Source organism: Oncorhynchus gorbuscha, linkage group LG15 (assembly GCF_021184085.1).
Source record: "Oncorhynchus gorbuscha isolate QuinsamMale2020 ecotype Even-year linkage group LG15, OgorEven_v1.0, whole genome shotgun sequence".
Lineage (NCBI taxonomy): Eukaryota > Metazoa > Chordata > Actinopteri > Salmoniformes > Salmonidae > Oncorhynchus > Oncorhynchus gorbuscha.
Window position 1 is genome coordinate 12,351,639 of NC_060187.1, and position 24,932 is coordinate 12,376,570.

The following is a 24,932-nucleotide window of genomic DNA, read 5'->3' on the forward strand; positions in this document are numbered from 1 at the left end:
GTTTCTCTGTCTCTCCCTCTCTGTCTCTTTCTGTCTCTCTCCCTCTCTCTCTGTCCCTCCCTCTCTGTCTCTCTCTGTCCCTCTGTCTCTCAAATAAAATAAAATACAATCAAGGGGCTTTATTGGCATGGGAAACATGTGTTAACATTGCCAAAGCAAGTGAGGTAGATAATATACAAAAATGAAATAAACAATAAAAATGAACAGTAAACATTACACATACAGAAGTTTCAAAACAATAAAGACATTACAAATGTCATATTATATATATATATATACAGTGTCTCTCTTGCTCTCTCTTGCTCTCTCTCTTCTGTGATTGTCATTAGATTTATAAAAATACTGACTGATAGTCAAAGTGGAAAAGCAATTAGAGCAACAGTGTGTTGAGAACAGCAGCAGCCCTGGGCAAACTCTAACTTTACTGTGATGAGCAGTAATCTAACTCTAACTGTACTGTGATGAGCAGTAATCTAACTCTAACTGTACTGTGAGGAGCTGTAATCTAACTCTCACTGTACTGTGCGGAGCTGTAATCTAACTCTTAACTGTACTGTGAGGTGGTGTGTGAGGAGCAGTAGTAATCTAACTCTCACTGTACTGTGAGGAGCTGTAATCTAACTCTAACTGTACTGTGAGGTGGTGTGTGAGGAGCAGTAATACTGACAACTGTCAGAGGACCACAATGCAGTAAAGATAAATCCTCCTCTGTTGCCTCATTAGGTGTAGACAGCAGGGAAGCATTAGTCCCTGGATTACATTCTATAATACACTATCACTCTCCAGTGAGACTGGTTGTTAGATTTTAAACGTTGGAATAGTAAAATACACAGGCTACAACAAACGACATACCCTGCAGTACAACAGACATCTAAAGAAACATGTATCATTTTTATATGAACATATGTTATGTAAATAGAGGTACAGGATGTGATATTTTCATTCTGCGATGTGTCTTTTATATTTCTGCTGTATCGCTGTGATCCTGTGCTCTGACAGGTCGACGTCTGAGAGCCAGACCAATCAGGATGAGGAGGAGCAGCAGCGTGTCTGTGAGGCGAGGCAGCAGGAGATCAGTCACATGCAGGAGATCCTGGAAACCAAGGTCCAGCTGCTGCAGGAGGTACACACGCACACATTAATACACACACTGACGCGGTTACATTTCACTGACTCTCCTCAATCCTGTTGGCATGTATACACTCCTCCCACACCTGTGTTCCAGTAATACTATTGTAAATATACACATCTCTCCTCCTCAAACCTGATGCATTGTGTTGTAAACAATCCCCATAACTAAATGTTAATGAACTATTGACATGACCACTCTCCTCCTCTGCTGTCATGTTGTCAGGAGGTCCAGCTAGCGCGGGCCGAGGCTGAGAAGATGGCCTCTCTAGCAGAGGAAGAGTCCCAACGCTGCCTGGTCCTGGAGAGAGAGATGATGATGAAGATGGAGGACGAGGAAGAGTGTGAGGGAGGGTCACTAGGAGCCAGGCTGCAGATGAAGGCCTTGGCAGAGAAGGAGAGGTGAGGATGGAAGACAGATGGTCATTGAGGCATGACTGATGTGTCAGTGTGGTGTTTCTCTCAGAGTAATGTGTGGCTTTAATACAAGAGACTTACTCTCCTACCTACCGGCATTGGTAGGCCTATTAGCATTGGCATTGGTAGGCCTATTAGCATTGGCATTGGTAGGCCTATTAGCATTGGCATTGGTAGGCCTATTAGCATTGGCATTGGCATTGGTAGGCCTATTAGCATTGGCATTGGAATTGGTAGGCCTATTAGCATTGGCATTGGTAGGCCTATTAGCATTGGCATTGGTAGGCCTATTATCATTGGCATTGGCATTGGTAGGCCTATTAGCATTGGCATTGGTAGGCCTATTAGCATTGGCATTGGCATTGGTAGGCCTATTTGCATTGGCATTGGTAGGCCTATTAGCATTGGCATTGGTAGCCCTGTTAGCATTGGCAATGGCATTGGTAGGCCTGTTAGCATTGGCATTGATTCACATGGACTTTGACAATGACATTGTCATTCACACACTGATAAGAATGACAGTGGCAGTCGTGCCCAACATACTGACCTCTCCTGACCAAGGGATATGGGATCACATATCAGTCCAAAAGGTGGTGCAGTACTTGCTACATGAGGACCTTCAGCCCAACCATCATAAAACATACACACTCTAGGCCCCAGTCCAACCTAATGACCTTAAAGCCTCTGTGGTGCTTTAAATAGTGAACATGTATGTTGTTGACTCTCTCTCTTTCTCTCTCTCTCTTTCTCTCTCTCTCTTTCTCTCTCTCTCTCTCTTTCTCTCTCTCCCTCTCAGAGTAATAGAGGAGATGACTGAAGAAAGGAGAATGCTGAGCCACAGGGTCGGAGAGCTGGAGGTCAGAGTTCACGACCTCTCCTCTTCCCTCCAGAAGAAAGACAGCAATGCCGAGGTAAACAAAATCCCACAATTGAAGTGGGATCAAACCGGGTCACATCGAGAACACAATTACTGTATATATCTAGTATACACAACCCATCAGCATCTCTCTCACACATCTTCACACAAATCCTAACCTGTCCACAAATATGAAGCCGGGTGCCGTTTAGTTTAATGACTAGGGGCCTAGTACTAGTTTGGATATTTGATCGGTCACGCGAGGGCCAAATCTACTGTGCTCACAGCTAGCTATTGAGATATGGGTCACACTCTTCACTGTTTAGCCATACCTCTCCTCCCCCCTCCCCACTTACCTCCCCCATCTCAATTGCAAGAACGGCTGAACCCAGATGGTTGTTTGAGATACTGTTACCATATATGTCCTGTATTTCTAAGCATGTTGTATATAGGTCAGTGGAACCCTGGCACCTAATGCCACGGGGGCACGCTAGGCTAGCACACCTCATCACAAGGCTAGGCTAGCAAACCTCATCACAGGACAAGGCTTGCACACCTCATCACAAGACTAGGCTAGGCTAGCACACCTCATCACAAGGCTAGGCTAGCAAACCTCATCACAGGACAAGGCTAGGCTAGCACACCTCATCACAAGATTATGATAGCACATCTCATCGCTCAACTAGGCTAGCACACCTTATCACAAGGCTAGGCTAGCACACCTCATCACAAGGCTAGGCTAGCACACTTCATCACAAGGCTAGGCTAGCACAGCTCATCGCAAGGCTAGGCTAGCACACCTCATCACAAAGCTAGCATAGCTCATCACAAGGCTAGGCTAGCACACTTCATCACAAGGCTAGACTAGCACACCTCATCACAAGGCTAGGCTAGCACACCTCATCACAAGATTATGATAGCACATCTCATCACTCAACTAGGCTAGCACACCTCATCACAAGGCTAGGCTAGCACACCTCATCACAAAGCTAGCATACCTCATCACAAGGCTAGGCTAGCACACCTTGTCATAAGGCTAGGCTAGCACACCTCATCACAAGGCTAGGCTAGCACACCTCATCACAAAGCTAGCATACCTCATCACAAGGCTAGGCTAGCACACTTCATCACAAGGCTAGGCTAGCACACTTCATCACAAGGCTAGCACACCTCATCACAAGGCTAGCACGCCTCGTCAACTGACTAGACTAACACACCTCAGCACCACCATGATATGGAGAATCACTGATGGAGTTTATAGATTGTATGCAGCAGGACTCACAAGTGCCCCCATGTCTATTTTTAATCCTAGAATGTAGTAGGAGAGCGGAACTCTATGATATCCTGTTAACAAAATGTGACCCTTTTCACAGAACGTCATGCAATGCAATCCTGTCATTCATATATTTGTGTTCACATTTTTCTGAGGAACATCAGATTGAGTATGATGACCATCGTTATTATCCACAGTTGCTGCGGGGTGAGATGAATCGGAAGAAGAGCTGTGTCCAGCAGGAGATGCAGGTACGTGGGGCAGAAATACTGCCATCCGTTCCTATGTCTGTTGTGGGAATGTCAAGGGTTATGATGATTCCATTGGTTTGACATATGCTTTTGGAGCATGAACATGCATCCACACAGAGACAGGAACACTGGTGAAGTGGGCTGCAGTAAACGATGATAAACTGAAGTTTGCGAGAAGAGGGATGGAATTCAAGGCCTGTAGCCAGCGTTGCCGAGACCAGTGTTTGATAGCAAGGCAATGGTATGTGAGAACCGTGCCAACCCCCTCCATGCTCCCTGCAGGGACAAATGGTCGGAGGTTGCCCTCTGTTGGAACCCAATGCAAACTGTATGTAAAATAGAGGACATATTGCATACACACATATACAAACATGGTACTGAGGGGAGAACGGCTCATAATAATGTCCGGAACGGAGCTAATGGAATGGCATCAATACCTGGAAACCATGGACAACATGTGTTTAATGTATTTGATACCATTCCACTGGATCCGCTCCAGTCATTACCATGAGCCCGTCCTCCCCATTAAGGTGCCACAGACGCACATGCTGTTACACAAATGCACAAGGATCACAATGCTTGTTGCATTTGGTCACTCAGAAATATTGTTCAACATTAAAATATCTCCCTCTACAGTATTGAGCATATCTAGCTGGGTTTCATGATTTACCTGTATTATACAATCTTGCTTGTTGCCATGGCACTGTGAGAAAATCATGCAATGTTGTCTGGTTTGGTTGTAATGGGACTTGAATTTCATATTGAGATGGATTCTTCTACAGTATTATATTCTTCTATTCCTGTTAACTTGCATCATGTGTTACAGCTAATCAAAAAGATGGGTTATGTTGATGTAAATGTGTCACTCTCACACACACACACACACACACACACACACACACACACACACACACACACACACACACACACACACACACACACACACACACACACACACACACACACACACACACACACACACACACACACACACACACACACACACACACACACACACACACACACACACACACACCGTTATTTCAAAGGTTAAACTGGGTCTCCTAACTATAATTACAATCACATGGCACTTCTGTCTTTTAAAAGGCCATGATGTAAGTGAATTTTAATTACGGGAGGAATGAATCGGTTGTTTACATGGCACACCAACAAAAGAGACACCCCAAAAGGGAAATGTATTTAGTCACCCTTTATTTCTGTCACTTACAGAGAAATGAACGGTGGAGTAATGACTAAAGAGCCGTTGTTATTCCCACTGATTAGGATTAATAGAGTTTTGATTGTGTTGATCGTTAGGGTCGATCGCTGTTATGACGTCTCGTCTCCAGGATGAATTTATTTGAGCTTTTTGGGTGACAAATGTACATTAGAAGTTAGTACACTTGAGTTCCCAAAGGTCGGCACCCTCTGGAGAAAACAAATCAGGACTGATCATTTACATCAACGTAAACAACACCCGTAATGAAAGATAAGGTGCTGGGTGGGGAAGATTCATGCTCTTACTGCACGGGAAAGCCTAGGGGTTCTGAGAGGCAGGATTTAGGCTAAACTCCCATCAGTGCATCACACAGTATAATGTGATTTGTAGGTAGCAGGGGCTCTCTTCCCCTTATCCCTTCATGATTTTGGCTGACGTGAGGGCCTCCGTGTGAAGGCCAAAAGCCTGGGTGCTGCTGGGAAATTCCTGCCTCAGGGTACAGATGAACTCATTCTAACGTAGTAGCCTATGACTTCAGCAGAGTGGAAAGACACGTTTCAAGTAAATGAACATGAAATGGTGGCCTAATTCTAAGTCTCAAGCACACAGTGACACACACACACACACACACACACACACACACACACACACACACACACACACACACACACACACACACACACACACACACACACACACACACACACACACACACACACACACACACACACACACACACACACACACACACACACACACACACACACACACAGTTGGACAGCTCAGAAGCTAACTTGTTTAGATGTTATATTACATTAGGCTATGCCTTCATGCTTCTATTATGCATTATAATAACCAGGGTATAGTGGGATATGGCTTTTGTCATAAAACAGATACTCAGATACTGACTATCTCTATAGGCATACTTTTTAGGCCTATAGTAATTTCCACCTTATCTATCTTATGAATATCTATAAATTGTGTCGAGAGGATCTAAAGGAATAATAATATAAATGAATTTGTGAGGAAAATATATATGGTTTAATGGTTACATAATGTGATGTTTTTAGACTGTCAGGCAGGCAGGCAGGTTTTATACCCAGGAGGATTCTATCATCCCTGTTTCAGTGAAATGGTACCTTCCAGTGCAGCCTGGTCTCATAGACTAGATGTAACATAGTACATGTAGTTCTGGGTCTCTCATATCAGTATATGTTACATTTGGTATGGTTACATAAAACAGAAGGTTACTTGAGGTCAGATTGGGTGAATGGGCGTATAATGCAAACATCTAGCAACCCAAAAGATGCGTGTTCGAATCTCATTACGGACAACTTTAGAGTTTTTGCTAATTAGCAACATTGCAAGTACTTACTACTTTTTAGCTACTTTGCAACTACTTAGCCTGCTAGATAACCCTTCCCCCAATCTTAACCCTTTAACCTAACTCCTAACCTTAACCTCTCTGAACCACCCATACCGGATCCGGGATAATTGTCATCAGCAACGCTGAATAGCATTGCCACAGTCAAATAATATTACTAGAAAATATTCATTTTTATGAAATCACAAGTGCAATATTGAAAAACACAGTTTAGCCTTTTGTTAATTCACCTGTCGTCTCAAATTATGCTTTATAGCGAAAGCAATACAAGCGTTTGTGTAAATTTATCAATTGCTCGACAAAACAATAAGTACACTTAGCATCAGGTAACTCGGTTACGAAAATCAGAAAAGCAATCATATTAATCGTTTACCTTTGATCTTCAGATGTTTTCACTCACGAGACTCCCAGTTAGACAACAAATGTTCCTTTTGTTCCATAAAGATATTTTTTCTATCCAAATACCTCCGTTAGTTTGGTGCGTTATGCCCATGAATCCACCGGAAAGAGCGGTCACGACAACGTAGACAAACATTCCAAATTATATCCATAATGTCCACAGAAACATGACAGACGTTTTTCTAATCAATCCTCAGGGTGTTTTTCAAATATCTATTCGATAATATATCAACCGGGACAGTTGGCTTTTCACTAGGACCGGGAGTAACAATGGCCGCCTTTCTCTTTTGCTCACAATTCACTCTGAGAGCCCCCACCTATCCACTTACGCAATGTGGTCGTTCACGCTCATTGTTCAAAATAAAAGCCTGAAACTGTTGACACCTTGAGGAAGCGATAGGAAGAGATAGGGAAATTAATCTGGTTGATATCCCTTTAAATGGAGCAATGGGAGGCTATGGAACATGGAGTTTTCAAAATAGAAGCCACTTCCTGGTTTGATTTCTCTCAGGGTTTTGCTTGCAATATCAGTTCTGTTATACTCACAGACAATATTTTTACAGTTTTGGAAACTTTAGAGTGTTTTCTATCATAATCTGTCAATTATATGCATATTCTAGCATATGGTCCTGAGAAATAGGCCGTTTACTTTGGGACGTTATTTTTCCAAACATAAATAGTGCCGTCTAGCTTCAAGAGGTTAACCCTAAGTTTAGCCTAGCTAACGTTATCCAGCTAACTAATGTTAGCATTAGCCACTTAGCTAATGTTGGGCAACACCAAATTGGAATCGTAACATATCATATGTTTTGGAAATTGATGACATATTGTACATTTTCGTAACATATTGTAACAATTTAATTTTGTAACATATCATGCAAATTGGAATCGCAAATTAATATATACATATGAAACATAGCGTATCATACTAAATGGAGGAGTCTCTTATTTACGTACAGAATAATACGACATGCTCTGAGACCAGGTTGTCCAGTGTGGCTGAATCTCTGTCACGGTTTCCATCTCGCCCTGTTCGGTAGCCTACCTAGGTTAATAAACTATGCACGTTAAAACCCGTGGAAACCAAACCTCCCGTTCCATCCAGTGAACTGCTATCATGGAGCCGAAAAATAACGGGTCAACGATGTATTTTTGATAAGGACGTCTCTACTACCGTCTTTTCGTTTCGGGTGGTGAATTCCGTGTTCGTGTCGGATTAGCCGCGATGAGACAGTGGAACTGTCATTTTGTTGTCTTGGATTAGCATGGTTAGAAAATATGAGATTACATCGGCATTTCGGCAGTGAAACAAAAATAGCCTGACAATTGTTGTTTGATTCTGTAACCAGCAGGTTTGATGTAATGTATCTATTAGCTTGATTACATTTTGTATCATTGACGAACTGAAAGTGCTGCAGCCCCTGCCGCAGACAGTGACATTGTTACAACGACAATGACACTGGGTTTTTTACTGCGCTCATCACAAATGACACGTCTCTTCCTTATTATATTCCCTATTGACTATGTTTGATTACGGTCTATATTCTTTAGATGACATTGAATAGAAGTCATCGCGTTGATATAGAAATGAGTGCGCCCTTTCAAATAACTGCAATGCGATGGTATACCCGTTTCTGTAATGCTGTTCTTCATCGAGGATGCAACAACGAGGAGTTTTTACCAACAGCAATATGGCACAATGCACTAGTTTATGTATTAGGCTAATATTGACCTGTTTATTTTGAAGGTAACTTTTTAAATACATTTAGGTATTTTATTAGAACTCCCATTGGTTGTTGCGAAAGCAGCACATTGAAGAAAACTACATGAACATCACGCATCTAATTCATTTCAATCTATTGATTTATTGATGGATTATTGATATCCAACCTGTTGGTATAAGAGACCTTATTTTATTGCCTGAGCAATTAGAACAGACACAATCACCACCCCACAGTAAAACTGAAAGCAGATATCTGTGATGTTGGATGTCAAAATGAAGGAGGTGTGTCGGATCTGTGCCCGCGAGCTCTGTGGTAACCAACGGCGATGGATCTTCCATCCGGCCTCCAAACTCAACCTGCAGGTGCTGCTGTCCCACGCCCTGGGTAGAGAGCTGACCCGCGATGGCCGTGGGGAGTTTGCCTGCTCCAAGTGTACCTTCATGCTGGACCGCATGTACCGTTTCGACACAGTGATCGCCCGTGTGGAGGCTCTGTCCCTGGAGCGCCTGCACAAGCTGCTGCAGGAGAAGGACCGGCTTAGACAGTGTATAGGAGGCCTGTACCGGAAGAACAACACTCAGGACCAGACCCGGGATCAAACTGGGATGGGGGGTACTGGGGAAGGAGAGACAGAGGGTGGTGGGCGGTCTGAGGGTGACTCCCCAATAGTGGACCTTTCAGCCCTGCAGGAGGCCAGGTACAGCGCCCTGCTCCAGGACGACCTGGCCTACTCTGTGTACGAGTCCTGGGCCGACCACGAGGACCAGCAGAGCCCAGCCCCAGACCCCCAGCACCACACCCAGCATCATCACCCTCAGTGCACAGGATCGGAGGCTCTCTCTGGGCATCGCTCCAGGCGGTGCAGGGGATGCGCCGCTCTCCGTGTGGCCGACTCTGACTACGAGGCTGTGTGTAAGGTCCCTAGGTGGGTGGGCAGGAGGAGCACGTCTTGTGGACCCTCTACTCGGTACTCAGGCAGCACCTTGGGGGGCGAGGAGACCTCCACAGGGTCAGAGTCCACGCCTGTCCCCTCCGAGTCCCCTCCCATGGAACCAGAGAGCGACAGGACGCTGTGCGATGGGGACCCAGAGAGGATGACCCTCAGCCCGGGCACGTCGGTTGAATCTCTGGACACAGCTGTGGACGTGGCTCGGCCCTGTGCCACCCACCGAGAGGAGAGAGAGAGAGGAGAGAAGGACCCAGGGAGGGTTCAGAGGAGGGGCCCCCACCTCCAGTGGGATGAGGCCCCCAGGGACAAGTCAGTCTCTGGGTTGACCCTGGAACTGGCGCTAAGTCTAGTGAGGAACTGGGAGTACAGACCTCTAAAGTCCCCTCAAGGCAGCAAGCTCCCTATCCTAGTTAAACCCAAACTGGAGATGGGTCTCCCCCAGTCTCGCAGTACCCCAGACTATGAGCTCTACACCCACCCTGCCATCCCAGATCTGGTGACCCCCAGCAGTCAGCAGGAGCTGCAGACAGAGCTGTCAGCGATGGAGGAGCAGTGGCTGGATGACTATGTGCAGTGTGGTCCCTTCCGCTTCCAGCAGGTAGCTAGCAGGACAACCACCAGCGCCAGGCTCTTAGATCAGACACACTGGAACTACCAGATCAGCTTCTATGGGCCTGGCCCTGTATAGAGCTTCATTCTACCAGCTTTCCCCTAGTGATTTGTAGAATGTCCACATAGTCTGTGATATTGTAGTTGAGATGGATCCTCTCCAGCTAATCTGCAGTTTCTATGTCTATTATTTAATATGAATGAACAAGGCCAAGGCTTTTGGTCGTTTTTGATTGGCTTTTTTAGTCATCCCATTAGCCATCCACCAATCATACAGCTGAACACAGCTGGCCCCTTGATTACCACTCTCATCGCTATCCTAGCAACATGGCCGTAGCCATGGCAGCGGTTGCTATATGAATAACGATGCCTCGTGCTAGACAGGCTTTTTGTTATGTTAATAGTTAGCCAGTTGCTGGCCTTGTCTGTCAGGCTCATAGTGTAGACCTACACTACCGTTCAAAAGTTTGGGGTCACGTAGAAATGTCCTTGTTTTTGAAAGAAAAACACCAGTCTCAACGTCAACAGTGAAGAGGTGACTCCGGGATGCTGGCCTTCTAGGCAGAATTCCTTTGTCCAGTGTCTGTGTTCCATTGCCCATCTTTAATCTTTTCTTTTTATTGGCCAGTCTGAGATATGGATATTTTTTTTCCAACTCTGCCTAGAAGGCCAACAATCCCGGAGTCGCCTCTTCATTGTTGACGTTGAGACTGGTGTTTTGTGGGGACTATTTAATTAAGCTGCGAGTTGAGGACTTGTGAGGCGTCTGTTTCTCAAACTAGACACTATAATGCACTTGTCCCTTTCTCAGTTGTGCACCGGGGCCTCCCACTCCTCTTTCTATTCTGGTTAGAGCCAGTTTGCCCAGTTCTGTGAAGGGAGTAGTACACAGCGTTATACAAGATCTTCGGTTTCTTGGAAATTTCTTGCATGGAATAGCCTTAATTTCTCAGAACCAGAATAGACTGATGAGTTTCAGAAGAAAGTGCTTTGTTTCTGGCCATTTTGAGCCTGTAATCAAACCCACAAATGCTGATGCTCCAGATACTCAACTAGTCTAAATAAGGCCAGTTTTATTGCTTCTTTAATCAGAACAACCGTTTTCAGCTGTGCTAACATGCATGCAAAAGGGTTTTCTAATGATCAATTAGCCTTTTAAAATTATGAACTTGGATTAGCTAACACAACGTGCCATTGGAACACAGGAGTGATGGTTGCTGATAATGGGCCTCTGTACGCCTATGTAGATATTTCGCTCCACTTGCATTAACATCTGCTAACCATGTGTATGTGACAAATACAATTTGATTTGATATTCCATAAAAAAATCATCAGTTTACAGCTACAATAGTCATTTACAGCATTAACAATGTCTACACTGTATTTCTGATCAATTTGATGTTATTTTAATGGACAAAAAATGTGCTTTTCTTTCAAAACAAGGACATTACTAAGTGACCCCAAACTTGAACGGTTCTGTATGTCTAGGAATGAGTCTACCTGTACTGTGAAATAATGGCCTGTTAATAAGCATGAATCAGGGAGTTTACTGGGTTGTTGATTCACTAAGCCCATGGAACAACATCCAGTCGTTAGAGCCCAGATTGAGTCCTCTGTGTGTATGTGTGTGTGTATGTATGTGTGTGTATGTGTATGTGTGTGTGTCCTACCTGTAATGACTTTACAGGACAGCATGTGGGAGTGGATCATATCACACATATTCCAAGGTGATAGTCTAAAGAGCCAATGGAAGACTGGCTGATCCTGGAAATTAAATGACGAAGACAATTTAATTATTTTCCTATTATTGACTATGAGAGACCATGCAGACCAAAATAGTCCCTCACAATCATAAAGATAGCCCTTCTTAGATGTAACCCTGGAGTTGTGGTTTATTTTAAACCCCCAACAGGCTGGGTGGTTGTACATATCAATCTGTATCTGTACATCTGAAAAACAACAAACAGGAAGTAAATACCACGCTGCTGTGGAAACAGGGACTTCTTTCTCAGGAAGTGATCGAGCAGTGAGCTAGCTGACCTCATCACTTTCCACTCTCACACACAACTGAATGGGAAGTGTGTGTGTGGGTCAATCTGTATATCTGTTGTATTAACCTGAACCTGTGTGTGTTCTGGTGTGTTTCAGAGGCTGCTAGATGAGCAGCAAGGCAAGCTGTCGCAGTATGAGAGTGCTGCAGGCCACTGTGTTAGTGAGCTCCAGAAGGCCCAGCTCCAGGTCCACTCTCTACAGGCCAAGATCAGAGAGAGCGAGGCCGGGAACCAGGTACCACTTCCACCTCAGACACTCAACGTTTCTCTAGGTCTTCCTATTTTTACATTACTGGACAGGGAACCAGGTACCACTTCCCCCTCAGACACTCAACGTTTCTCTAGGTCTTCCTATTTTTACATTACTGGACAGGGAACCAGGTACCACTTCCACCTCAGACACTCAACGTTTCTCTAGGTCTTCCTATTTTTACATTACTGGACAGGGAACCAGGTACCACTTCCACCTCAGACACTCAACGTTTCTCTAGGTCTTCCTATTTTTACATTACTGGACAGGGAACCAGGCACCACTTCCCCCTCAGACACTCAACGTTTCTCTAGGTCTTCCTATTTTTACATTACTGGACAGGGAACCAGGTACCATTTCCCCCTCAGACACTCAACGTTTCTCTAGGTCTTCCTATTTTTACATTACTGGACAGGGAACCAGGTACCACTTCTCCCTCAGACACTCAACGTTTCTCTAGGTCTTCCTATTTTTACATTACTGGACAGGGAACCAGGCACCATTTCCCCCTCAGACACTCAACGTTTCTCTAGGTCTTCCTATTTTTACATTACTGGACCCTATCAGACATGGTGGATTATGTATTCAATGTTTAAAAAATTAAAACCAAAATCAAGCATTTAAATTAAAGGCTTGCTTATAAAGTATTTATAAACATGCTAACATAATTTGTGAACTGTAATATTCTATATAATGTTTAGCCTGACTGACGTGTCCGTGACTGTGTTGTGTAGAAGCTGCAGGTGCGACTGGGGGACATGGAGTGTGAGCTGCGCTTGGTCAGAGAGGAGGCACAGAGACAGGAACGGAACGTCCTCAACCTGACTGACGCTGTCAACAGCAAGGACACTGAGGTATGGAAGGATGGAGGGAGGAATGGAAACAGACAGAGAGAGAGAGAGAGAGAGAGAGAGGAGTTTTCAGAGAGTGAGAAAGACAGAAAATTCTGAAAATTACACACTGAGAAATGCAGAGGCACACTAGAAGAGACATTGACAAAAAGTACACAGATTCTCTATGACACTTGATGTGTTTCTCTCCACCACTGATGAACAGTAGGTTACTTATAAGATACTTGTGTTTTGTGTGTGTCTCTCTCAGGCAGCAGAGCTGTACCGAGTCATAGAAGAACAGAACGACATGCTGTGTTCTCTCAAAGACCTTGCCAACAGAAACCAGGTCCAGACACTACAGGTAAATCACACTAAAATGCTCTGAATAAAATCTGCACCTGATGTAATGAGGCGTTCTCCCATCAGCAGCCTCCTCCCATCGGCAGCCTCCTGTGGTGTACAGTATGCAGTAATCTACACTGGAAAACACCCACTATTTTATAATGACAATGGGTTATGTTATAATGGTCTCCTAGACCCATGCTCACAGCACGCTGTATCTAATGAAACGCTCTCTAAAGTCCTCCTCCCTGTCATTTAGAACTCGGTATACCATTCACTCTCTGGCTTTCCCTCTACCTCACCCCTCATCTTCTCTCTCCTTCTCATCTCGGTGCAGGTGTCTGGGGCTGAGTCAGTGCGAGGGCAGGGGAAGGTGCTGGCCCTCCAGGGCTCTCTGTTCCAGGCCCAGCTGGAGCTGCAGGCAGGCCAGAGGGCCCAGCGTCAGGCTACCAGGAAGGAGGAGGACCTGACCAGAGCCCTGATCCGCCTGGAGCAAGACCTGCAGGGGGCCGTGGAGCACAGACACAGCACTGACAGACACAACCAGGTTTGTGCGTTTGCTTGTGTGTTAACATGTGTTTTTGTATGAGACTGACTGTGATGCTACCTGTCTCTAGGACTTGCATCTGGCGCTGGAGAAAGTTCGCTCAGAGCTGCAGCAGAGAAAGGAACAGCTGAATGAAAAGGAAGGAGAGAGACTGAGAGCGGAGGAGGACATGGAGAAGACCATCAGAGAGCTGAGGACCTCGCTTCAGAGCAAAGAGCAGCTTGTGCAGGTCAGACACACACACACACACACACACACACACACACACACACACACACACACACACACACACACACACACACACACACACACACACACACACACACACACACACACACACACACACACACACACACACACACACACACACACACACACACACACACACACACACACACACACACACACACAGCCTTCCTCACACAACCCTGTCCCTGTCTCTCAGGAGTACTCCGAGTTGTTGGACCAGCAACAGGGGCCCAGGGAGAAGAGTGATTCTCTCCTCTCCAAACTGAAAGAGCGCATCAAGGAGAGGGACAGAGCACTGGAGGTGAGACACACACTACCAGAGTTTAACCCCTAAGAACAACTACTACAGCTATTACATCAAACTCATGATACAGCAGGGCATGATAACAGTGTCTTGTATGGTGTTGATTGACAGCTGTGTTCCCATAGAGATGCGTTATATTGTTCTACTGCATGATGTTCCCTCCTCTCAGCGAGCGGTGGATGAGAAGTTCCGCTGTGTGGAGGAGAAGGAGGGAGAGATGCGGCGGCTACAGCTGCTGCTCAGAGAGAAGGAGAGAGACCTGGAGAGACAACGCTGTGTATTGTCCAACAACGAAGAGACCATCACGGTACTGATGAACACACTAATATAAACACATGTACACGCACAGACATACGCGCACCCACACACACACCAATTTTTTATCTTTCTCTGTGTGTGTGTGTTAGAGTCTGGAGGTGCTGGTGCGTGGGAAGGGTCTGGAACAGGAGCAGGTGTGTGAGGCGTGGAGGAGTGTACAGCACCATCATGCAAACAGTGAGGAGAGACACAGCCGCAGCTTGAGAGAGAGAGATGCACTCATCAGCCAGCTACAGAACGCCCTGCACACACGCACCAAGGAGGCTGAGGTAAGACACTATACACTATACCCTGGCCACACTATACCCTGGCCACACTATACCCTGGCCACACTATACCCTGGCCACACTATACCCTGGCCACAGTATACCCTAGTCACACTATACCCTGGACACAGTATACCCTGGACACACTATACCCTGGACACAGTATACTCTGGCTACACTATACCCTGGCCACACTATACCCTAGTCACACTATACCCTGGACACAGTATACCCTGGCCACACTATACCCTGGCCACACTATACCCTGGCCACACTATACCCTGGCCACACTATACCCTGGCCACACTATACCCTGGCCACACTGTACCCTGGCCACAGTGTAACCTGGCCACAGTATACCCTGGACACACTATACCTTGGCCACAGTATACCCTGGCCACACTGTACCCTGGACACAGTATACCCTCTATACCCTACACACTATACCCTGGCTATACCCTGGCCACAGTATACCCTGGACACAGTCACACTATACCCTGGCCACACTATACCCTAGTCACACTATACCCTGGCCACAGTATACCCTGGCCACAGTGTAACCTGGCCACGGTATACCCTGGCCACACTAAAGCCTGGCCACAGTATACCCTGGCCACAGTATACCCTGGCCACAGTATACCCTGGACACAGTATACCCTGGACACACTATACCATAGTCACAATATACACTGGACACACTATACCCTGGCCACACTATACCCTGGCCACAGTATACCCTAGTCACACTATACCCTGGACACAGTATACCCTGGAAACACTATACCCTGGACACAGTATACTCTGGCTACACTATACCCTAGTCACACTATACCCTGGACACAGTATACCCTGGACACAGTGTTCCCTGGACACAGTGTTCCCTGGACACAGTATTTGAAAGAGAAATAAGGACTGGTGCTTATTTGTCAAATTAATCTCTCGCTCCCTCTCTCTCTCTTTCTCTCTTTCTCTTCTCCCTCTCCCTCTCTTCCCAGGACCTGACTGGAGCCTTGCTAGGTAAGGTGAAGGCAGGTCCCAGTGAGGTGGTGGAGGAGATGAAGGCTCGCCTCTCTCTGAAGGAGAAACTGTTCCAGGAACTGCTGTCCGACCGTGGCCGCCAGGCCCAGGAGCACCACACACTGGTTCAGGACCTGCTCGACACCATCAGCACCAGGGACCAATACATCCAGGTAATTCAACCCAACTGACCTGGTCTTCCAGTTCCCCAGTACAGAGAGAATAGAGAGGGAGGGGAGAAGAGAGAGGGAGGAGACGGGAGAGAAGAGAGAGGGAGGGGAAGATAGAGAAGAGAGAGGGAGGGGAAGATAGAGAAGAGAGAGGGAGGGGAAGATAGAGAAGAGAGGGAGGAGACGGGAGAGAAGAGAGAGGGAGGGGAAGATAGAGAAGAGAGAGGGAGGGGAAGATAGAGAAGAGAGAGGGAGGGGAAGATAGAGAACAGAGGGAGGGGAAGATAGAGAACAGAGGGAGGTGAAAAGAGAAGAGAGGCAGGGGAAGAGAGAAGAGAGGCAGGGGAAGAGAGAAGAGAGGCAGGGGAAGAGAGAAGAGAGGGAGGGGAAGAGAGAGAAGAGAGAGGGAGGGGAAGAGAGAGAAGAGAGAGGGAGGGGAAGAGAGAGAGGGGAAGAGAGAAAATATTGAGGGAGGGGAAGAGAGAGAAGAGAGGGAGGGGAAGAGAGAGAAGAGAGAGGGAGGGGAAGAGAGAAGAGAGAGAGGGAAGAGAGAGAATATAGAGGGAGGGGAAGAGAGAGAATATAGAGGGAGGGGAAGAGAGAAGAGAGGGAGGGGAAGAGAGAAGAGAGGGGGGGAAGAGAGAGAGGAGAGAGGGAGGGGAAGAGAGAGAGGGGAAGAGAGAAAATATTGAGGGAGGGGAAGAGAGAGAAGAGAGGGAGGGGAAGAGAGAGAAGAGAGAGGGAGGGGAAGAGAGAGAAGAGAGAGGGAGGGGAAGAGAGAGAAGAGAGAGGGAGGGGAAGAGAGAGAATATAGAGGGAGGGGAAGAGAGAGAATATAGAGGGAGGGGAAGAGAGGGAGGGGAAGAGAGAGAAGAGAGAGGGAGGGGAAGAGAGAGGGAGGGGAAGAGAGAGAATATAGAGGGAGGGGAAGAGAGAGAATATAGAGGGAGGGGAAGAGCGAGAATATAATGGGAGGGGAAGAGAAAGGGAGGGAAGAGAGAGAATATAGAGGGAGGGGAAGAGAGAGGGAGGGGAAGAGAGAGAAGAGAGGGAGGGGAAGAGAGAGAAGAGAGGGAGGGGAAGAGAGAGAATATAGAGGGAGGGGAAGAGAGAGAATATAGAGGGAGGGGAAGAGAAAGGGAGGGGAAGAGAGAGAATATAGAGGGAGGGGAAGAGAGGGAGGGGAAGAGAGAGAAGAGAGGGAGGGAAGAGAGAGGGAGGGGAAGAGAGAATATAGAGGGAGGGGAAGAGAGAGGGAGGGGAAGAGAGAGAATATAGAGGGAGGGGAAGAGAGAGAATATAGAGGGAGGGGAAGAGAGAATATAGAGGGAGGGGAAGAGAGAGGGAGGGGAGAGAGAGAATATAGAGGGAGGGGAAGAGAGAGAATATAGAGGGAGGGGAAGAGAGAATATAGAGGGAGGGGAAGAGAGAGAATATAGAGGGAGGGGAAGAGAGAGAATATAGAGGGAGGGGAAGAGAGGGAATATAGAGGGAGGGGAAGAGAGAGAATATAGAGGGAGGGGAAGAGAGAATATAGAGGGAGGCGAAGAGAGAGAATATAGAGGGAGGGGAAGAGAGAGAATATAGAGGGAGGGGAAGAGAGGGAATATAGAGGGAGGGGAAGAGAGAGAATATAGAGGGAGGGGAAGAGAGAATATAGAGGGAGGCGAAGAGAGAGAATATAGAGGGAGGCGAAGAGAGAGAATATAGAGGGAGGGGAAGAGAGAATATAGAGGGAGGCGAAGAGAGAGAATATAGAGGGAGGCGAAGAGAGAAATATAGAGGGAAGAGAGGGAATATAGAGGGAGGGGAAGAATATAGAGGGAGGGGAAGAGAGAGAATAGAGGGAGGGAAGAGAGAGAAGAGAGGGAGGGGAAGAGAGAATATAGAGGGAGGGGAAGAGAGAGAAGAGAGAGGGAGGGGAGAGAGAGAATATAGAGGGAGGCGAAGAGAGAGAATATAGAGGGAGGGGAAGAGAGAGAATATAGAGGGAGGGGAAGAGAGAGAATATAGAGGGAGGGGAAGAGAGAGAATATAGAGGGAGGCGAAGAGAGAGAATATAGAGGGAGGGGAAGAGAGAGAATATAGAGGGAGGGGAAGAGAGAGAATATAGAGGGAGGGGAAGAGAAAGGGAGACTTTTTCCATGAAGATGTATTGTTTCAGATCTTTTAATCCCCCAAAATCTCCATCCTCCCCTTCTCTCATCCAGGACTCAGCAGGTCGTCTGGGTGAGGTGATGAGTGAGCAGACTGAACGTCTCCAGGAGCTCCGCAGACAGCTAACTTCTGGCTCCCAGGCCTACGGGTCCCAGCTAGGCCTCCAGGGTCCAGACCTCCAGGGTCCAGACCTCCAGGGGACCAGCCAGAACTTCCAGGCCCTGCAGGATGAGCTACATCTGGCCCTGAGGAGGGAGAGGGAGGCCCGGGCTGAGATCACAGCCCTCAGGACCATGACAGGCCAGACAGACAGGCAGGCAGAGTTTGGAGGTGGGCATCAGAGGAACATGGAGCTCTGTCTGTAGTGGCACCTTCTGGGCTACAGGGGGCAGCACTGTCTTCTTTTCTCATAGAGTTTGGGGTGTGGTGTATGGGTCTACTAATGTGTCTGCTAACATGGGTGTCTTGGTTCTCTGGTGATGATGCTAACCATAGTTAACTTGGCAGTATCTGCAAGACAATGTTATTTATATATTAGCTTATTGATTTTTATATTTGCAATTCTAAATGTTGATGTTTTGTGTTATGTATTAGTTTTTCTGTATAGTAGCTTGTGTATCAAACGCTTCTCTGAACGTATAACTGGTAGACAGAGAGGGAAGGTAGGAGTTATGTTTTCATGCATAACATGACATTTTTAACTTTGTATGATAGTGTTGATAACAGCATGTGTTTTAAAGTTATGTCATGACTTTAGGTATTTATACCAATAATATGTGTGTGCCTTTGCATGTACCACGGTGGTTATGTTATATACCATGTAATGGTATTGAGTTTATATACCCGTCTCAGCAACTCAGATTTTTATAGAATATCAAACAATGCCTGCTGTCTGAAATGTGTGCTTCAAGTTGAATATCATTTATGTTAGCTTTTGCCAGATTACAGTACATTTTAACAGCAATTAATAACTTTTAAACATTGTCAGAATGTCACACTATAAGGACCACAGTATGTTCTGGATGACACATAATCCTCTCCTGGACTATAGGTATGTTTAATATTCATCCTTTCTCCCAGAGACATTACCCAACATGTTGGTCTCTAAAACAGAAACCATCTGATCACTCGACAGAAGCTGTTTTTCCTATAGGCTTTGCAATCTGAGTCACAAGCACAGTAAGATCATTGTCACTAGAGCACAGTAAGATCCTTGTCACCAGAACACAGTAAGATCATTGTCACTAGAACACAGTAAGATCATTGTCACTAGAACACAGTAAGATCATTGTCACTAGAACACAGTAAGATCATTGTCACTAGAACACAGTAAGATCATTGTCACTAGAACACAGTAAGATCATTGTCACTAGAACACAGTAAGATCATTGTCACTAGAACACAGTAAGATCATTGTCACCAGAACACAGTAAGATCATTGTCACCAGAACACAGTAAGATCATTGTCACTAGAACACAGTAAACACCCTGACTACCATGACAATGACAAGCTTAATAAACACACGTGTGTTCTGTTGGATTTATATGGTGGGCTTGGTTGGTTCTGCTGTCCCTCCCTGACTGACTCCATAAACAATGCCGACATGGGTTGTACACTGGTCATAAACATACATACAAATATATATATAAACATACATACAAATATATATACACACACTACCAGTCAACAGTTTGGACACACTTACTCATTCAAGTTTTTAAAATGTATTTGACTATTTTCTACATTTCTGAACAATAGTGAAGACATCAGAACTATGAAATAACACATGGAATCATGTAACTAAAAAAAAAGTGTTAAACCAATCAAAATATATTTTTTTGCACAATCTTGGCATTCTCTTCATGAGGTATTCACCTGGAATACTACTGTGTTATTCCATAGTTTGATGTCTTCACTATTATTCTACAATGTAAAACAAAGTGAAAATAAAGAAAAACCCTGAATGACTAGGTGTGTTCATACTGTTGACTGGTACTATATATCAGTATACTGTATACAGATCATTTGTAGATATAGGGCATGGCACCCAAGATAAAAGTAACACATACACAAAATCATCCCAAGTTCAACAGTAAAATGCTCCAATTGCATTACGTTGATTATTTGAAGGGCAATGGACATTACATAGAAACAAGGGTAGACTTTCCTAGCTGCATGTAGACACCTGCCAATTAGATCTCCCTTAATCACTCCTCAAGGGAACTATAATCCTCAGAGCCTGTTAGACCCAATGAGCAGAGTGATGCCTCCTGCTGGCCGTACCTCTCCTTAACGCCCGTTCCACAGCATAGCATCTGTGAACATAATCTATTGAGTATTGTATCACTCAATAATGTGTCACTCAATAATGTGTCACTCGGCTGTCTGACAGTACCAGATTACAGCCATCTAGTGCTTAGACATATGCTTTTGAATGGGCTTCTATTTGAATAGAGTACATTCCAGAAATCCAATCTTTGTCAAGTGTGTTACGGGATTCTTCCTGGGAAGGAGAGGCGGACCAAAACGCAGCGTGGTTATGGTTGAACATCTTTAATAAAGATGATACCGTGAACAATAAACATATACAAAACAAGAAACGTGTAAACCCAAAACAGTCCCGTGTGGTACAAACACTGACACAGGAGACAATCACCCACGAAATACCCAAAGAATATGGCTGCCTAAATATGGTTCCCAATCAGACGATAAACACCTGGCTCTGATTGAGAACCACTCTAGGCAACCATAGACTTACCTAGAATACTACACTGAACACAACCCCATCAATCTTCAAAACCCCTAGACAAGTCAAACACATAATCACCCACGTCACACCCTGGCCTAACCACAAATATAAAGAAAACACAGAATACTAAGGCCAGGGCGTGACAAAGTGGACACTGAACAGATTCCACAGAGATCTAGACACAATTATGGACTCTACTGTTTTTGCTCCAATGATGCCTTATCCTTTCTAGGATGTGCATTTTGCACTGTTTCATGCATTTTAATACTCTGCCCTGGTCAATTACACTTGTCCACAAGAGGTTGGTGGCATCTTAATTGGGGAGAACCACGCTTGTGATAATGGCTGGAGCGGAATCAGTAGGGAATGGTATCAAACACACGGTTTCCAGGTATTGATGCCATTCCATTCATGCCGTTCCGGACATTATTATGAGCCCTTCTCCCCCTAGCAGCCTCCACTGCACTTGTCATATCACATGATCTATTACCTATATAAAATACAGAAACCTGTAGATTTGATCACTGCAACATTCTGATGATTTAAGAGTTAAAAGCATGGAGTGTTCTAGGACCTACTGTACCTAAAGTAAATCAAAGAGATCTGCTCGTCCCAAGGCTAATATTTGACCAATGATGTATATATACACTAGAGGACTCAAAGGGGGCACTGTATTGAAACCACCGTGCCTCCATCTTGGAACTCCTCCACCATTGTAAAACATATTTTGGAAGCTATAGAAATCCATGTATTAATGTCTACATTAGTTTTTGCCATGTTAATTAGATTACAGGCTCCTTAATGCAGACTTTTAAATTATATTATGTGAGCTGAACAAACATTTGTCCATTTTTTTTTATAAAAACATTTTCCTTAAAGCTCCAATATGTAACTTATTGGATGACTCTAACAAATAAAAATGTGAGTTATAGATCTGCTTCTACATTCTCTATGCTTGTTTTGTCACATAAACTGAAATTAGGTGAACTATTAGAATTTCAGAAACCAGGAAATGGGGAAGTGATTAATGCATAGTGCACCTTTTTAAAGTATATATATATTTTTAAAGTGCTACTGTTACTGTCCTGACTACAACAACAACAATATTTAAATACATGTAATTTTGTCCTTGAAACATTTCATTGAAATACTGTAGAATTCCATTCATTCCAATGGCTGGTGGCCAATACATAGTATATGCAATCTAGGGTTTATGTACATCATTGTATTTTAACTGTAAATAAAATGATAACTGTAAAACTACTAATATATGTAAAACTACTCCAATAGCTTAGCAAGATAGAAGTTAAATCCTCTCCTAGCCCTTTAGGGCAGCAGGGTAGCCTAGTGGTTAGAGCATTGAACCAAAAGGTTGCAAGTTCATATCCCCGAGTTGACGAGGTAAAAATCTGTCGTTCTGCCCCTGAACAGGCAGCTAACCCACTGTTCCCAGGCCGTCATTGAAAATAAGAATTTGTTCTTAACTGACTCGCCTAGTTAAATAACGGTAAAAATAAAAGTCTGTGACACCTCAGCCTGTTACTCCACAGAGCTGTGCCTGTAAGGTTGTATTTACTGTAAGTGGTTATCTGCTCTTATAGTTTATCTGACTGTTTATCTGCCCATACAGTAGTATAACCCAGTCCAGAGAGAGAGATTTCCTCAGAGGTCATTTCTGAGCTGCTCTTTTTAGAACTTCTCTCCCTGTCTTTATATAGACACTAGATGACTACCAGGGGGTGCTTTTTTGAACCCGCCACACCTCCATCTTGGAACTCCTCCACCGTTGTAAAACATAAAGACGGGAAGAGACAGCTCAGAAATCACCTCTGAGGGAAGAAGGAGAGGTTTTAAGAGTGACCACCACCATTACTGATGCGTTTGCTTTTGGTTGGAAACACTATTTGGTGGAAAGACTTTGACATGCAGAAAGGCCAGGATTGGGGGAGATTGTGTTTGATGTGTGAAAACATACAGTATAGAAAGGTTGTTGAATTGTACTCTGGCAAAAGCAAGAAGTGTCAAGGATTTGTATGTTTTTATCAATCTGTTGCCAAATGCAGAAGATTTGCTCTCTTTGTCAGTGTGACATTTTCTTTTCATAATTTCTGTGTATGTTTATTGTTAAGCTAAAAACCGTGTTCTGTTTACAGAATTCAGCTCAGAGGAAGAGGATGATGTCAACAGTGACTATGCAGACAGCATGGAGGAAGAGGAGTCCAAACTGACAGCCCAAACCCTAGCCACAATGCAGGTAGGCCATACAATAAGACTTTTTTTATTGTCACATACCAGATGGGTGCAGTGAAATATGTTGTTTTATAGGGTCGTCATAGTACGTTTCCTTGGAGCAAATTATAGTCATGCCTTGCCTTGCTCAAGGACACATTGGCAGATTTTTTTAACCTTTTCTAATCCTTTCTAACTAACCCGTTTGGGTTTTCAAACCAGCAACCTTTCAGTCAATAGCTCAATACTCTAACCACTAGGTTACCTGCCGCCATACTTTAGCTAATCTAGAATATTGAAATAGTGGTAGATTATTTTGTCCTAATCATATCACATTGAATGTTTACCAACCACCACTCATATTTTAGTTATCAACATACTGTGGCGATCTGGCACGCTCCTCTCTCTCTCTCTCTCTCTCTCTCTCTCTCTCTCTCTCTCTCTCTCTCTCTCTCTCTCTCTCTCTCTCTCTCTCTCTCTCTCTCTCTCTCTCTCTCTCTCTCCTGTCTCCTCAAATCAGAATGCAGAGATTCATGGAGGACCTGGGAAAGGGAAGCTATCCCAGGATCCTGTGGGAGAGGGCCAGGGGCTGGTGGAGGTGAAACAGCTGGTGCAACAGAAGAGGGTGGTGGAGAGAGAACTGCAGGAGCTAAAGGTTCAGCTGGAAAAAGCTGGCTTCTCCTCCCTGTCCCAGATGAGGTACCGATAACACGCTGACTAGCTGGCTGAACACACCACATGTTATGAAACATGATATAGATACAGTATATGAATGAAAGTGAATTAAATTGTATGAATGAGATGAAATTAATTCAAATGTACCTTCATTCATATAAGGAAACATTGACTCAATGTAAAAATCTTTCCCACCTATTTTGTCAGTCGGTGCCGTTTAAGATGAGGATTATTTCTTATGAACATGGTCTTATTTATATTACAGCATATTGGATGACTGTCATTCATATTCCATTCACCCAGTTCAATGAAACATCGATAGGGTTAGGCTACTACATGATGCTTGAATTGAATGAGGTTGCTACAACCTAGCCTGTGAATGGACGTTTACAATGTAGGTGCACAGGTCAAGAGACACATTTTGAGTTTTCAACATGACAGACAGTGACAAGTTCACTCTCTGGCCTGCATCTAGCTGATCTAGGGTGTAATCATTAGCCCAACAGTTGCAAATTAGAGTTTCTATTGGAGAAACTCAGGTATGTTTATCCCCGTTTTGTTCCGT

General features: G+C 44.8%; 1 protein-coding gene across 6 annotated transcripts in view; it reads left to right on the plus strand.

The window, feature by feature from the left end:
* LOC123996629 (phosphodiesterase 4D interacting protein) overlaps positions 1-24,932 on the plus strand; it is a 106,649-nt gene that overhangs the window by 10,649 nt on the left and 71,068 nt on the right. For 3 of the 6 annotated variants that reach the window (XM_046300148.1, XM_046300151.1, XM_046300152.1), the window contains exons 1-13: positions 7,917-10,198; positions 12,358-12,495; positions 13,245-13,364; positions 13,612-13,704; positions 14,023-14,232; positions 14,303-14,461; positions 14,678-14,782; positions 14,955-15,092; positions 15,193-15,372; positions 16,365-16,559; positions 18,767-19,043; positions 23,617-23,717; positions 24,213-24,391. In XM_046300148.1, coding sequence (XP_046156104.1) covers positions 8,909-10,198; positions 12,358-12,495; positions 13,245-13,364; positions 13,612-13,704; positions 14,023-14,232; positions 14,303-14,461; positions 14,678-14,782; positions 14,955-15,092; positions 15,193-15,372; positions 16,365-16,559; positions 18,767-19,043; positions 23,617-23,717; positions 24,213-24,391 — 3,185 coding nt within the window. In that variant the 5' untranslated portion in view covers positions 7,917-8,908. Of the gene's footprint in view, positions 1-999; positions 1,124-1,354; positions 1,531-2,341; positions 2,457-3,871; positions 3,926-7,915; positions 10,199-12,357; positions 12,496-13,244; positions 13,365-13,611; positions 13,705-14,022; positions 14,233-14,302; positions 14,462-14,677; positions 14,783-14,954; positions 15,093-15,192; positions 15,373-16,364; positions 16,560-18,766; positions 19,044-23,616; positions 23,718-24,212; positions 24,392-24,932 lie in introns of those variants that run through there. The other 3 variants (XM_046300150.1, XM_046300149.1, XM_046300153.1) reach the window with 2 other exon arrangements.